Raw genomic sequence first — 12,282 nt, forward strand, 5'->3', positions numbered from 1 at the left:
CGTGTGTCTGTGTGAGGTGGGCATGTCCATGCATGTTGCATGTGTCCATCTGTATCAGTGTGGGTGTGTTCATGCATAGTGCGTGTGCCTGTCTGTGGCAAGGTGTGGGTATATCTGTGCATGGTGTGTGTGTCCATCTGTCAGTGCAAGGGGTGAGTGGTGTGTCTGTCCACATCTGTGCATGGGGGGGGGGGGGGGGTCTGTCCAGGTGTGTGCACGCACGCAGTGTAAAAATCCCACTCTTACGTACTGCCCCCTTTCCCTGCACACTCTGTGCAATGCCCAAGGCAGCGTGTCCAGTCACACTCAGGCTACGGGCGTGCAGGCGGGATTAGGAGGCCCATCAACCCCTTGCTGCCCCCGTGGCCAGTGGCGCGGCGTGCGATGGTGCCTGATGACGCCTGGACACACACAGCACCAAGTGGGGGTCAGTCATGTTCTGCTGGCACGGCCACTGGGGAAGCCCTGGGTGTGCATCGGGCTGGGCTATGCCATGCACATCCCAGCTCCCCACAGGGCAGGAGGCTGCCTCTGCACAGAGGGGGGGGGGAGGGGGATGGTGCCAGCTGTGACTATTACAGGGCTATCCCCATGCAGCCCCACACGAGTGCCCCAAACTACTTCCTTGGCAGGCCCAGAGCAGCCAGGCCTTCACTGTCCACCTGCGCACCCCACACAGACAGTGCACCACATTGGTGAGTGGGAACACCAATCCCGATGCTACCCCGCCCTGGCCGGGTGGATGGGGTGCGCATGCACTGAGCCCAACTGCCTGGCCGAGCCCTTCACTTGCTCTCCAGGCACCTTCCCCTGCACCGGGGGGTCCCCATCTATTGGCAAAGGAGCCAATTCTGCAGCCCCCCTCGCCCCCCAAGAATATAGCACGCTCCCAGCACCCCTCACATACACAGCCCCCAGGGCTTGCCCAGGCTGCTAGGCCTCGGCCCTGCCCTGGGCAGCCCCCCTGCAGTGCAGGTCGCAATGGAGCAGGCCCATGGTTCTGGGGGACATGGGCGCACAGCTGAGAACCCACCCAGCTCATTCCAGGAGGCAGCCTGAGGGATTGGTGGCAGGGCTGACACTGGTCCTTGCCCCCTTGGCCCTGAGTGGGTGGGGAGGACACAGGCCCATTCCACTCTGGCTACTACCCCTCCTCTACAGCCACTGCTCACCCAGGAACCCCCTGCTGTGAAGCCAATGCTGTCCAGGCAGACCCAGGCTTAGCCCTGGCCATGAGCTGCTGCTCTGGGGGGAAGTCACCCCCGGTCGGAGGGGTTTGCACATGGCCTAGGCCCAGAGGGCTGGGGGGAGAGGGGTGCTGCTGAGGATTGGGGGACCCCTGGAGCCCCCCCTTCTGCTCAGCCCCTCACCCCTTCCCGGCTTTCAGCCACTGCTTCACAGTGGTTCACCTCCTGGTCCAGCCAGGGTAGAAAGGGGGCCAGGTAATTGCTGGCAGCTGCTGGGATCTGGCCTTGCCTGTGTATTCCCACCATGTTACAGTAGCGCCCGGGGCCCCGCGCAGGGATGGGGCCCTGTCCAGTCACTGTAGAGGGACAGGCCTGGAGCCTTCCCCTTAGCTGGCAGAAGAGGGGGCTGGACCATGCTGGGCTCTGAGTTCAGGACACAGCACCCCTGACCACGTGGAGGGTGCGGGGAAGCCCAGCCCCGGCCCCCTAGGCACAGACAGACAGGCAGGCGGAGTGCAAGGAATGGGGGTGTATTTACTATGGAAGTCCCATATTAAAATAGACACCTGTGCTACCCCCGCCTCCCTCCCCCCAAGCACAGCACCCTTATTGCTGACAATTCGCTTTGGCTTGTTAAGAGGTGGGTGGGTGGAGCCTGCACTTAGGTCCCGCCCACCAGCTGGTGACCTTTTCATGCCTGTGTTAGGATTTGCTCCTCTTAGCAAAGCTACCCCCAGGCCAGCGCCAGCCACGGCTGGCTGATCCCAGCACAGACAGCGTGAAGGAAGGGCAGGTGGCGAGACAGGCGGGGCGTGTGGGCACACCCAGGGGGCAGGCAAGAGGAGGTTAGCATGGAGCCCCCTGGGAGAAGGAACGAATCCACTATGAGCAGAGCACGTTCCTGCATCAAGGAGCGGTCCCTGGCCTGCCCCGGGTGGCCGTGGAGCACACAGCGGTGGGGACCCCCCCCCCCCCACATTCACCCTTTCTTCCCAGCCCAGTTGAGCAGCTGGTGGCATTGCTGCAATGGGACCTGGCACCCCGGCCTCCGTAGCCCCCACCTGCATGGTTTGCTGTGGATCCTGGGTGGAACGTGTGGCTGGGCCGGCACCCCTGCCCGGGAAGCACGGGCGGAAGAGTCCGGGGGGCCAGACAGATGGACAAGCTGCGCCGAGGCTGTTGGGGGAGTGGGCACCGCCCTCCCAGCGTAAGGCCTCCATGGTGAGTTGGTTGCTGACGAGCCGGAGTCCTGGTGCCCCCTCCATGGGTCGTGGTCCTGCCGGGCGACGCAGGGCCGACGGGCGCGGCAGCGGGGCAGGCCGGCAGAAGAGAGCCCCGACAAGGACGGGGTGGGGGGTGTCTCCTGGCAGATGCTAAAACGAGGTCTCATTGAGCCGGGCTTTGGGCGCCGCCAGCGGGACGATGGGGGCGGCCTCGCTCGCGGCCGAGAGGGAGGAGGAGCTGGACCACGGCAGGGCAGGGGGCAGGGTCCTGACCGAGGGGGTGGGGCTGGCACTGGGAGGCCTGTGGGCCGGCACGCCAGGGGCCCGTAGCAGGCCCTTGCCCTTCGCCCCGAGGCGCCCGCCGTAGGGTTCCCCAGCATGGGCAGGTCTCCTGCCCTCCAGCTCGGAGGAGCGGGCGAGCTCGTGGCACCGCTCGACGAAGCTGCCACCCCCACGGAGCCCGGGAGGAGCCCGGGAGTCGCCATCCAGTCCCTCTGTCTGCTGCCGGAGGCACGGCTCCGGCACGAGTGCGGGGCCGTCACTGCGGTTCAGGGAGCTCTGGCTGGCTGTCAGCGCCGGGAAGGTGCCCTCGCGGGGCTTGGGCTGGGGCAGGCTCACACGGGCAGGGCTCCGCAGGAACGTGGGGCTGGCAGCTCCCTTGGCAGGTCTGTCTCGGGTGCTGTCGCTTGCCTGGGACCGGAGGCTGCTGGGAAAGTAGAGGGGAGAGGCGTTCGAGTCGGGGATGCCCGCAGGGGCTGGCGCGTGGGCCCAGCGCCCCCTCTGGGTGGGCAGAGCTTGCACGTGAACCTGCATCTCTCTCTACATCGACACTGGCTCAGGTGCTGTGGATCCAGGGAGTGAGGGGCTCCACTGGCCCTGCCGCGAGGCGCCAGCACGTGGGGTCATATTTAACCTCCCGCTCCAACCTCCCCCAACCCGGCGTCGCTCTGCCCGCAGGCTGCAGCGCTGGGCACCTGGGCAGCTCACCCCCATACCTGGTGCTGGAGGCCCGGGGGGTGCCGGCGTGAGCGAAGGAGGCAGCTGGGCTCATGTCCGGGGTGCGTGTCAGAGCGAGGTCACACTGCTCCAGTTGCTGCAGCAGTTCCTCCTCCGTCAGGCCCCCCGCTTCTGAAAGAGGGGGGCAGAGCACAGGTCAGGCTGTCCGGCCATGCACCCCCTGAGGCAGGAGTTCGGGGGACAGAGCATCTGGGGAGCGGGTGCTGGGAGTAGCCAGGGACAGGGGGCCGGGAGTGCCCCCTGCAGCACAGGGCTGTGTGGAATGGGAAGGGTCAGTTCCTGCATTCCCATAGCGAAGGGATGGGAGGGGTCAGTTGCTGTGTTCCCATGGTGATGGGCAGGACAGAAGGGGTCTGTCCCTCTGTTCCCATAGTGATGAGTGAGGTAGGATGGGATGGGAGGGGTAGGTTCCCATGGCGATGGGCAAGATGAGATGGGAGGGGTCAATCTCAGGGTTCCCATGGTGACAGGAGGGGCCAGTCCCTGGGTTCCCATGTGAAGGGCATGATGGGAGGGGTGGGTCCCTGGGTTTCCATGGCGATGGAATACCTAGCGGCTTTCCTAGCATCTCCATGGCCGTGGTCAGGTCCCACATCTGGATGCTGCCGTTGGCATGGCCTGTGAAGAGGTAGCGGCGTGGCCGGGAACCGATGCGGCTGGAGCCTTCGCACTCGTGCACCGTGAAGGAGGTGATGGCCGTGCCGTCCACCGAGCACACCTCACAGATCCTGGGGCACGTGCAAGGGTCAGAATGGGGGCTGGGGGCCCGGACGCCTGGGTTCTATCCCCTTGGTTCTGCCACAGGCTCCGTGGGACCTCGGGCAAGCCCTCCCTCTTGGAACCCGTCTCTCCCTTTGAACAGCGGGGAGAACAGTGAGTCCCCGTCACCCTGCTTCCCTCCCACCAGAGACGAAGCTCCCAGCGCCAGGCACAGGGGGGGCGCCAATGGGTGATGTGACCCCCCGGCCTCCCCCAAGGCACCTCTTGCCGGTGGAGGAGAGACGCACGAAGACCTTGCTGGCATCCGGAACCACCTTCTGGATGAAAACCTGCTGGTCGTCCCGCTCCCCAAAGGGCCCTGCCGAGAGTCACTGGTCAGTGTCCACGGCCTCCGTCCCGGGGGGGGGAGGTGGGGCAGAGACATGCCCACCCCTCTTCCCCTGCAGCACCTCCCCCATCTTCCTCCTGCCCCCCAGCACCACCCCTCCAGCACTGTCACCCCCACCCCTAGTGTCGTCCCCCTCCCCCTCTCGCTCCCCAAAAGTCATCACCCTGCCCTCGCCCCCCCAGCGCTGTCACCCCTTCCCCAGTGCAGTCAGCCCCCCAATGTCCGCGCCCACCCCGGTGTCACCTACCGATGTCCGTGCCGGCGCTGCAGCCCGCGTGCCCGTCGATGTCTTCCAGGGACAGGATCTTGAAGGAGGCCAGCGGGGTGGAGCCGGGCTGCGTGGAGATCATGCCGCGGAAGCGTGTCACCGTCCAGGTGCGGACGTGGTTGTTATCGGCACAGACTAGAGGCGAGGGAGATGGGCAGGAGGAAGGGGGAAGTTTACCGGGGGAGAGGGGGCACAGATTAATTTCACCAAAGGCCTCCCCACACCCCATTACTTAAGGGCCTTCTCTTCCCCCACTAAGTACAAGGCAATAGCAACAGCTGGAACTAGGCCCAGCTCTGCCGGTGCCCCTGGCTAGCCCAGCCCTGGGCTCCCCCCACCCACCCCAGCTGGTGCCCCTCAGTACAGAACTGCAGCCCCCCAGACCTGGTCTGCCAGGGCTCTCCCACCCCCTTTGCCCAGCCAGCCAGCGGCACCTACCCGAGATGAGGTGTTTCTCGGACAGCATGATCCTGGTGACAGGGCTGCGGTGCACAGTGAAGGTCTGGAAGAGCTGGGGCCCCGAGCCCACCGTCTCTGGATGCTGCACAATCACCCGCACCATCCCCGAGCTGGTGCCATAGGCGATCTCGATCCAGTTCCCGCTGTCGCCTGCAGGGCCTGAGGTCAGCTGGGGAGACCTTGGCACCACCCCCACAAGTCAGGGTCCCCGCCCAGCAGGCCACAGTTCAGTGGGGAGGGAGGGGGCATGAGGAGGGGAGAGGGAACATGAAATGCATGATAGAAGCCACGGCTGTGTAGGGGTCAGAGCCAGGGAGGCTGGGAGCCAGGACAACTGGGTTCTACCCCGGCTCTGGGACGGGAGTGGGGCCTAGAGGCTAGAGCGGGGGGTGGCTGGGAGCCAGGACTCCTGGGTTCTGTTATTGACTCCCTGGATGACCGTGGGCAAGTTCCCTCCTACAACGTGGGGCTGATTCTTGGCACCCTCATAGCGATGGGGATTCTGCAGCTGAACTGAGCCCCTGCAGCAGCAGGGCCCTGTTGTGGGGCGGGGCAGGGCCCTGTTGTGGGGCGGGGCAGGGCCCTTACTTGTCTTGGGGGTGAGGTAGACACTGAGGGCGGTAACGGCATCCTCCGAGGGGTCACGGTACAGCTCCGTCACCAGCAGGTCGTTGTCCTTCATGCGCAAGGGGAACTTCTGCACGTCTGGGGACATGTGGGGGGGGGAAATCAGTGAAGCCCCAGCGACTGTATCCCGCTGCCCCAAGGCACCCCCCGCCCCAGACAGCGCCACCGACCCGGCGGGATGAGTGATTCCAGCCCTGCCCACTCTTCCCACGGTTGACGCGGCCTGGCCGGGCCAGAGCTATTCATGCGCTGCTCGCAAGGCCTGCGGCCTGCGGCCTGGCCTGGCACCCTGCCCCTCTTGGAGGAGACGCGCCCGTCTGAACACACGCGGGTGCCCTCTGCGGCCCCTGGCTCCGTGGGCACAAGGAAGCCACAGGGCTCTGGGAGGCCAACGCCGGGGAAGTCAGCATGAGGCTTCCCCTGCCCATCTCCACGGGATCTCATGGTTAGTGCACTGGGCTGGGACCCAGGAGACTGGAAGGGGGGAGGGGATGCAATTCCCAGCTCTACCACAGACTCCACCCCGCCTGTCGCTGCAGTGTCTGCCTGATTCTCATGGCTGGCACCGAGCCAGGCTCTGGGGCTGCCGGGCGAGCGGCTGCGCCCCGGGATTTGCCAGCCTCGCTCACCCACGTAGTAGATGGAGCCGTTGTTGCAGCCCAGCAGCAAGAAGGTACCGGCTGCGTCGTAGCTGTTGATGGGAACCACGTCCTGGATCTGCAAGGGCCGAGAAGGAACCTGCTCAGGGCGAGGCACGGAGGGGCCCGGCCCAACCTCATCCCCCCAAACCCCTGCCCCAGGCCCCACTCACCTGCCAGTGCTTGGTGACGGCGTTCCAGACACCAATCTTGCCCGTGTGGCTGGTGGCAATGAGCTGGCTGCCGACAAAGAAGAGAGCCTCCACCGGAACGCCCAGGTGGAACACGCCTGGCCGGGGACAGGAGCTGTGAGAGGGGGGTTGGGCCGGGCCAGAGGGAAGCAACCAATCGAGCCGGGCTCCCCAGCCCGGGGGTGGGAGGGTGGCAGGTCAGTTCAGGCTGCTCTCCCATCACCCTCCTGGCCTGCACGACCCCCAACTCCCACAAGGCCTCAGCTCTCACGTGAATTGAGTTGGATGGGTCTCAGCAAAGCCTTCAACGGGTACCAAACAATCCAACCCCTCCGAGAGCTCCCCCCCCAAACTCCCCTCCCCCCACACATCCCCCTCACTGAGCTCCCCCCGCACCCCCCTCACCGATCTCGCTGCCGTTGCCATCGGCCTGCAGGGCCCAGAGGATGATCTCACTGCAAGACGCCACGGCCACCATCTTGTCCTGCTCGCCCAGCGAGCCGCCCAGCACCTTGGCATTCAGGGCCACCCGCTCAATCACCCAGTCCAGCCGCGGGCTGGAGAACACCTGCTGCCAGCCCGACGTCTCCTTCATCCTGGGGGGAGACAGCGCAGGGGTCGGCGCCAAGGGGCCGTTGTGGTGCAGGGAACAGGGTGGGGGCTCGTGGGTCTGTTCTCAGAGGAGTCCCCTGGGGCTGGGGAGGCAAGGGTAGCCGTGTTGTTACCTGTAGCAGACGAGGAACTGGGCGTAGGCCACAGCGATCCAGTTATGGTGCCCACAAACGATTCGGACCATGCCCGGGTCGCTGGCCGGCCCTGGGGCGGGAGGGAAGAGACCAGCACAAACGAGGAACTGAGAACAGCTCAGAGGCCACACAGCGGGTCAGTGATGAGCCGGGATAGAACCCAGGAGTCCTGAGTCCCAAACCCCTCCCCTCCCCTCGCTCTAACCACTAGACCCCACTCCCCTCCCAGGGCCAGGGATAGAACCCAGGAGTTCTGGCTCCCAGCCCCCTGCTCTAACTGCTAGCCCCTCTCCCCTCCCAGACCATGCACCTGGAGAATGAAGAACTCCAGCAATCCAGAGCCCCCCCGCCGCCGTGTACCTGCCCCGAGAGCCCGCTCCTCCAGCAGGCGGCCCAGCAGCCCGGCATTGCCCAGGTTGGGGGGCATGGTGTTGCTCCGGCGCACCGGGGCTCTCTCGGCGGCGCTCTGCAGCCGGGCGGCGATCTGCGGCCCTGCCACGCTGTGCCGGTTGCGCCGCTTGGCGGGGAACACTGCAACAGGGGGGGTGTGATGGAACCATCTCGCTGGGGGAGGGGGGCAAAGGAAAACGGGGCAGGGGTGGCTGTGCAGCCCCACTGTGGCCCCTCTTCCTCCAAGCCCCTTCCAGAGGGGAGCCAGACACCCCTCCTCCTCCCTCCCCCACCCCGTCGTCTGCTCCCCTCAGCCCCCTCGGTGGCAGCAAGCCTCCCCCATCCCCTTAGCCAGGGCCCCGGGGGCGCGGCACCCACCTGGCGGGGGTAAGTAGCCATTGAAGAGGACGCTGCCACAGGCCGACCGGTCGAGCTCCTCGCGCAGCTGCAGGCGCCGAACTGGGCAGGAGAGAGTGGGAGGTGAGCTGCAGACACCCCCCAACACCTGTCCCCCAGCACGCCCTAGCGGGTGACCCCATACCATCCCCACCCCCGTGCCGTACCTAGTGAGTGACCCCATACCGGCCCCCCATGCTGTACCCAGCAGGTGACCCCATACCGGCCCCCCATCCCGTACCTAGTGGCTGACCCCATATCGGCCCCTCCCCCATCCCGTACCCCTAGAGGCTGACCCCATCGGCCCCCCATCGTACCTAGAGGCTGACCCCCCCCCCGTGCCGTACCTAGCGGCTGACCCCATACCGGCCCCCCCGTGCCGTACCTAGCGGGTGATCCCATACCGGCCCCCCCGTGCCGTACCTAGCGGCTGACCCCAGCGGCTGACCCCATACCGGTCCCCCCGTGCCGTACCTAGCGGGGTGATCCCATAGAACTGAGCTTCATGCAGCAGCAGCGAGATGTTGACACCCCTGGAAAGGCACAGCCACAGGACTGGGTCAGGACAGCGGGACTGGACCAGGCAGCGCAAGGGGGGGGAGCGACCCCTGCCTTCCCCAACTCGCCTGGTGGCGAGGGAGGCATCGCACCCAGCCCCCACTTGCCAAGGTCGCAGCCAGCATGAGGCAACCCCGGATCTGTCTGGTGCTGGGACACAGCCACTGAATGTGTGGGAGCCCCTCACCGCCCCCAGCGGTGGGCTCAGATGACACCCCCGGGCAGCGCTGCTTCCATAGTGCAGAGGTGCCCAGGCGCCACAGCCCTGAACCCACAGTATTAGGTGCTGCACAGACGCAGGACACAGCCTGCAGCTCTGGCACGGGTGGGACAGACGCTCCCCCTTTCCCTGGGGCGCTTCTGAAGAGGGGGAGCTGGGAACACCCCAGTGCTCAGACTCGAGGTGCCCCCCAATGCTCAGACATCCCCAGCGTCCTGCCCAGGGGGCCGGCGCCCGCAGCTGCAGCCATACCTGGGGTCGAGCTCTTTGGTTCGCAGGAAGTTGAGAATCGGTGCAAAGACGGTGGGGTCTCGGTCAATGAAGATCTGGGGGGCGGGGGGCAGAGAGTGGGTCAGGGGGCTTCTCTCCCACAGCGCAGCCAACCCTCCCATCACTAGCAGAACACACAGCGCCCCAAGAGCCCCCCACCATGCGTCTCAGCCCACGGCCCAGGGCCTGGGGCAGGGAGCCTGGCAGGTCCCAGGTTCGGCTCTAAAGTGCTGCCAGGGACTCAGATGGACCACTGCCCCAGTGCTCGGCTGCAGGGGATAGGGGGGCTCAGCAAGGGGTGCACTGCCGGCCCAGGAGGGTTCTAGGGGGCACTGTGCTGCAGGGGGTGGGGGCTCAGCAGGGGGCGCTCCCCCTCACAGTCAGAGCTGATCTTTGAATGCACATAGCCCTGTACGGACAACGGTGACCTCTGGCCTGCCAGGAGAGTCACGCCACTGATGGGTCTTTAATGTTGGTATGACACACGTGTGCATCTAACACAGCTCACGCTACCAGCGTCCCGGCTCCCCATGCTGCAGCAACGGGCTTAACTCACTGCTCCTGTTTCATCCTTCAGGGTGGAGATGCGGCCGCTCAGGAGGCTGGAATTTAAGCAGAGCCGGGGGTGACCGTTATTATCCCCAACCCAGCAGTACTGCCAGGACCCACTCTGCACCGGGCCCGTGCGCTGGGAGCTGCGCAGCCCCTGATCAAGCGGAAAGGCAGTTACACAGCCCCAATGACTCTATTGCTCAATAAACTCAGGCTGCTGATGCAACATCACCAGCTCCACTTTGGGCAGAGAACATAAGAACGGCCAGGCTGGGTCAGACCAACGGTCCAGCTAGCCCAGTGTCCTGTCTGCCCACAGCAGCCGGTGCCAGACACTTCAGAGGGAATCAACAGAAGCAGGCAACTATCAAGTGATCCATCCCGTCGTCCGGTCCCAGCTCCTGGCAGTCACAGATTTAGGGACCCCCAGAACATGGGGTTACATCTCTGACCATCTTGGCCAATAGCCATTGATGGACCTACCCTCCATGAGCTGACCTCATTCTTTATGGCCCTCACAACGTCCCCTGGCAGTGATTCCACAGGTTGACTGTGCCGTGTGTGAAGAAATACTTCCCTATGTTTGTTTTAAACTTGCTGCCTATTAATTTCACTGGGTGACCCCCCCGGCTCGTGTGTTATGTGAAAGGATAAATAACATCTCCCTATTCATTTTCTCCACACCAGTCATGATTGTATAGACCTCTGCATAGCCCCCCTTACTCGTCTCATTTCTAACCCGAACAGTCCCAGTTTTGCTCATCTCTCCTCATACGGAAACTGTTCCATGGCCTGAACATTGTTGTTGACCCTCTCTGCACTTTTCCAATTTTAATGCATCTTTTTTTGAGTGCGGCTGACCAGATCTGCATGCACTCTACAAGGTGAGGGTGCATCATGGATGTATATAGTGGCATTAGGATATTTTCAGGTTTATTATCTCTCCCTTTCCCAGTGATTTCTAACAGCCTGTTAGCTTTTCTGGCCGCTGCTGCACACTGAGTGAATGTTTTCAGGGAACTATCCACAACTCCCAGATCTCTCAAGTGGTAACAGCTAATTCAGGCCCCACCGTTTGGTCTGTAGGGGGTTGGTGCTGAGGTTTCGCTGTGTCCCTGGATCCCCAACTTGCTGGGGGTGGGGTAGAGTCCTGGGGGAAGCAACCGGCCGTCCAGCGCTGTAGATCGTACCACAGCCCTGCTCGACGGGAGAGCTCCCAAGAGTAGTACCCAGCCCTCCCAATCGGCCAGGTGCCTGATCACAGCTGCCTGGCCCTGCATGGCTGTTTACGCCAGCGGCCGTTGGATCAGTGTCATGTCTGCAGCGGTGCCAGCGACAACAGGGTAGGGCAGCCAGGCCCCACTGTCGGGTCAGGGGTAATCGGCAGGTGCGTCGTACCAAACCCAGAACAAGGAGCGCAGCCCCGGGCCACGATGACCCGGCGGGTGCAGACGGCTGGTCGCCCCCCAAACCGACGTGACACCCGCCTGCCGGGCTGGCGCCTTTCACCCCTGGGCACGGGCAGGCCAGGCGTCTCTGCCCCTCACCTTGAAAAGAACGAATCGGAGATCCAGGTCAGGGTCTGCCAGGACGTGCTGAACCTGCAACGGCAAAGGGCAGGATGAGCGAGCGAGCGAGCGAGCGGCTGGGGGATGTGCCAAGGGGGGAGGGGGGGTGCGCTCGGGACTTGGGCCACAGCAGGACTTGGTGCGGGGGTGGGGGGCTGGCCTCCCAGGGAGGCGGGGGGGGCCCAGGAGGAGGGGCAGGGTCCCGTCAGAGGATCTTGAGCTGCTGCCTGTCATCGAAGGGACTGGATGGTGCAGAACTGGGGGGTCCTGAGGGGCCCTGCCCAGTGGGGGGTCCTGGGGGTCCCAGTGGGGGGTCCCAGTGGGGGGGGTCAGGGGAACCCTGCCCGGGGGGGCCCAGTGGGGGGGGTTCTGGGGGGCCATTGAGAGGCTCCCGGGGGTCGCGCGGGGCGGGACGGATCTCAGCCCCTCCCCCGCTCTCGCCTCTTGCCCCCCACGTTGAGCTGGATCAGCTCCGCTCCCGGCCGCCCGCTCCCGCCCGACGCCGCCATGTCTCCGGGCCCGCGAGAGGCCACTTCCGCCAACGCCCCCCGCCCGCCCCGAAGCGCTGATTGGCCCCCCCCACCTCGCTCCGAACCCCGCCTACCCTGCGCGCTGATTGGCGGAGCCTCGCCGGGAGCCCGCCCACCGACAGGGGCCCCGCCCCTACCCTACCCTCCTCTTAAAGGGGCAGGCACCAGGAATGGGGACTGGACCCCACGATCCCGCCCCTTGGCCCCCCCCATCCCCATCCCCGTGATTCTTCACCTCTGACCCCATCCACTCGTGACCCCATCCCTGTGCCCCCCCCCCGTGTCCTCTGCCCCCTCTGCGGCCCAGCGCTGTGCTGGGTCCCTGCTGCCCACC

The 12,282-nt window shown here is 65.1% G+C and overlaps 1 protein-coding gene across 2 annotated transcripts; it reads right to left on the reverse strand.

Moving 5' to 3' along the window:
• Positions 1–230: 230 nt before the first annotated feature.
• SHKBP1 (SH3KBP1 binding protein 1) lies at positions 231–11,945 on the reverse strand. Of its 2 annotated transcripts, none has more exons than XM_067556583.1 (18): positions 11,860–11,945; positions 11,398–11,451; positions 9,855–9,900; positions 9,281–9,354; positions 8,725–8,783; positions 8,233–8,313; positions 7,825–7,995; positions 7,444–7,534; positions 7,124–7,314; positions 6,701–6,816; positions 6,519–6,606; positions 5,851–5,967; positions 5,242–5,412; positions 4,783–4,938; positions 4,409–4,505; positions 3,977–4,155; positions 3,406–3,538; positions 231–3,113 (listed from the first exon to the last, which is right to left on the reverse strand). In XM_067556583.1, the coding sequence occupies exons 1-18, from the start codon at positions 11,925–11,927 to the stop codon at positions 2,561–2,563; spliced, it is 2,445 nt and encodes an 814-aa protein (XP_067412684.1). In that variant the 5' UTR covers positions 11,928–11,945; the 3' UTR covers positions 231–2,560. The 2 variants fall into 2 exon arrangements, with proteins under 2 accessions (XP_067412684.1, XP_067412683.1); XM_067556582.1 differs by having other exon boundaries at positions 231–3,116.
• Positions 11,946–12,282: the final 337 nt, after the last annotated feature.

This window comes from Emydura macquarii, unplaced genomic scaffold (genome assembly GCF_026122565.2).
Source record: "Emydura macquarii macquarii isolate MOO-44397 ecotype Brisbane River unplaced genomic scaffold, CSIRO-AGI_Emac_v2 contig_1790, whole genome shotgun sequence".
In the NCBI taxonomy this organism is placed as follows: domain Eukaryota; kingdom Metazoa; phylum Chordata; order Testudines; family Chelidae; genus Emydura; species Emydura macquarii.

Excerpts from the sequence above, each read along its gene's own strand:
- SHKBP1 (XM_067556582.1), bottom strand. The coding sequence starts at position 11,927 with ATGGCGGCGTCGGGCGGGAGCGGGCGGCCGGGAGCGGAGCTGATCCAG. Across the intron at positions 4,939-5,241 it reads CGAGAAACACCTCATCTCGG|TCTGTGCCGATAACAACCAC; the intron begins GTAGGTGCCGCT and ends CCTCGCCTCTAG. Across the intron at positions 3,117-3,405 it reads CCCCGGGCCTCCAGCACCAG|CAGCCTCCGGTCCCAGGCAA; the intron begins GTATGGGGGTGA and ends CTACTTTCCCAG.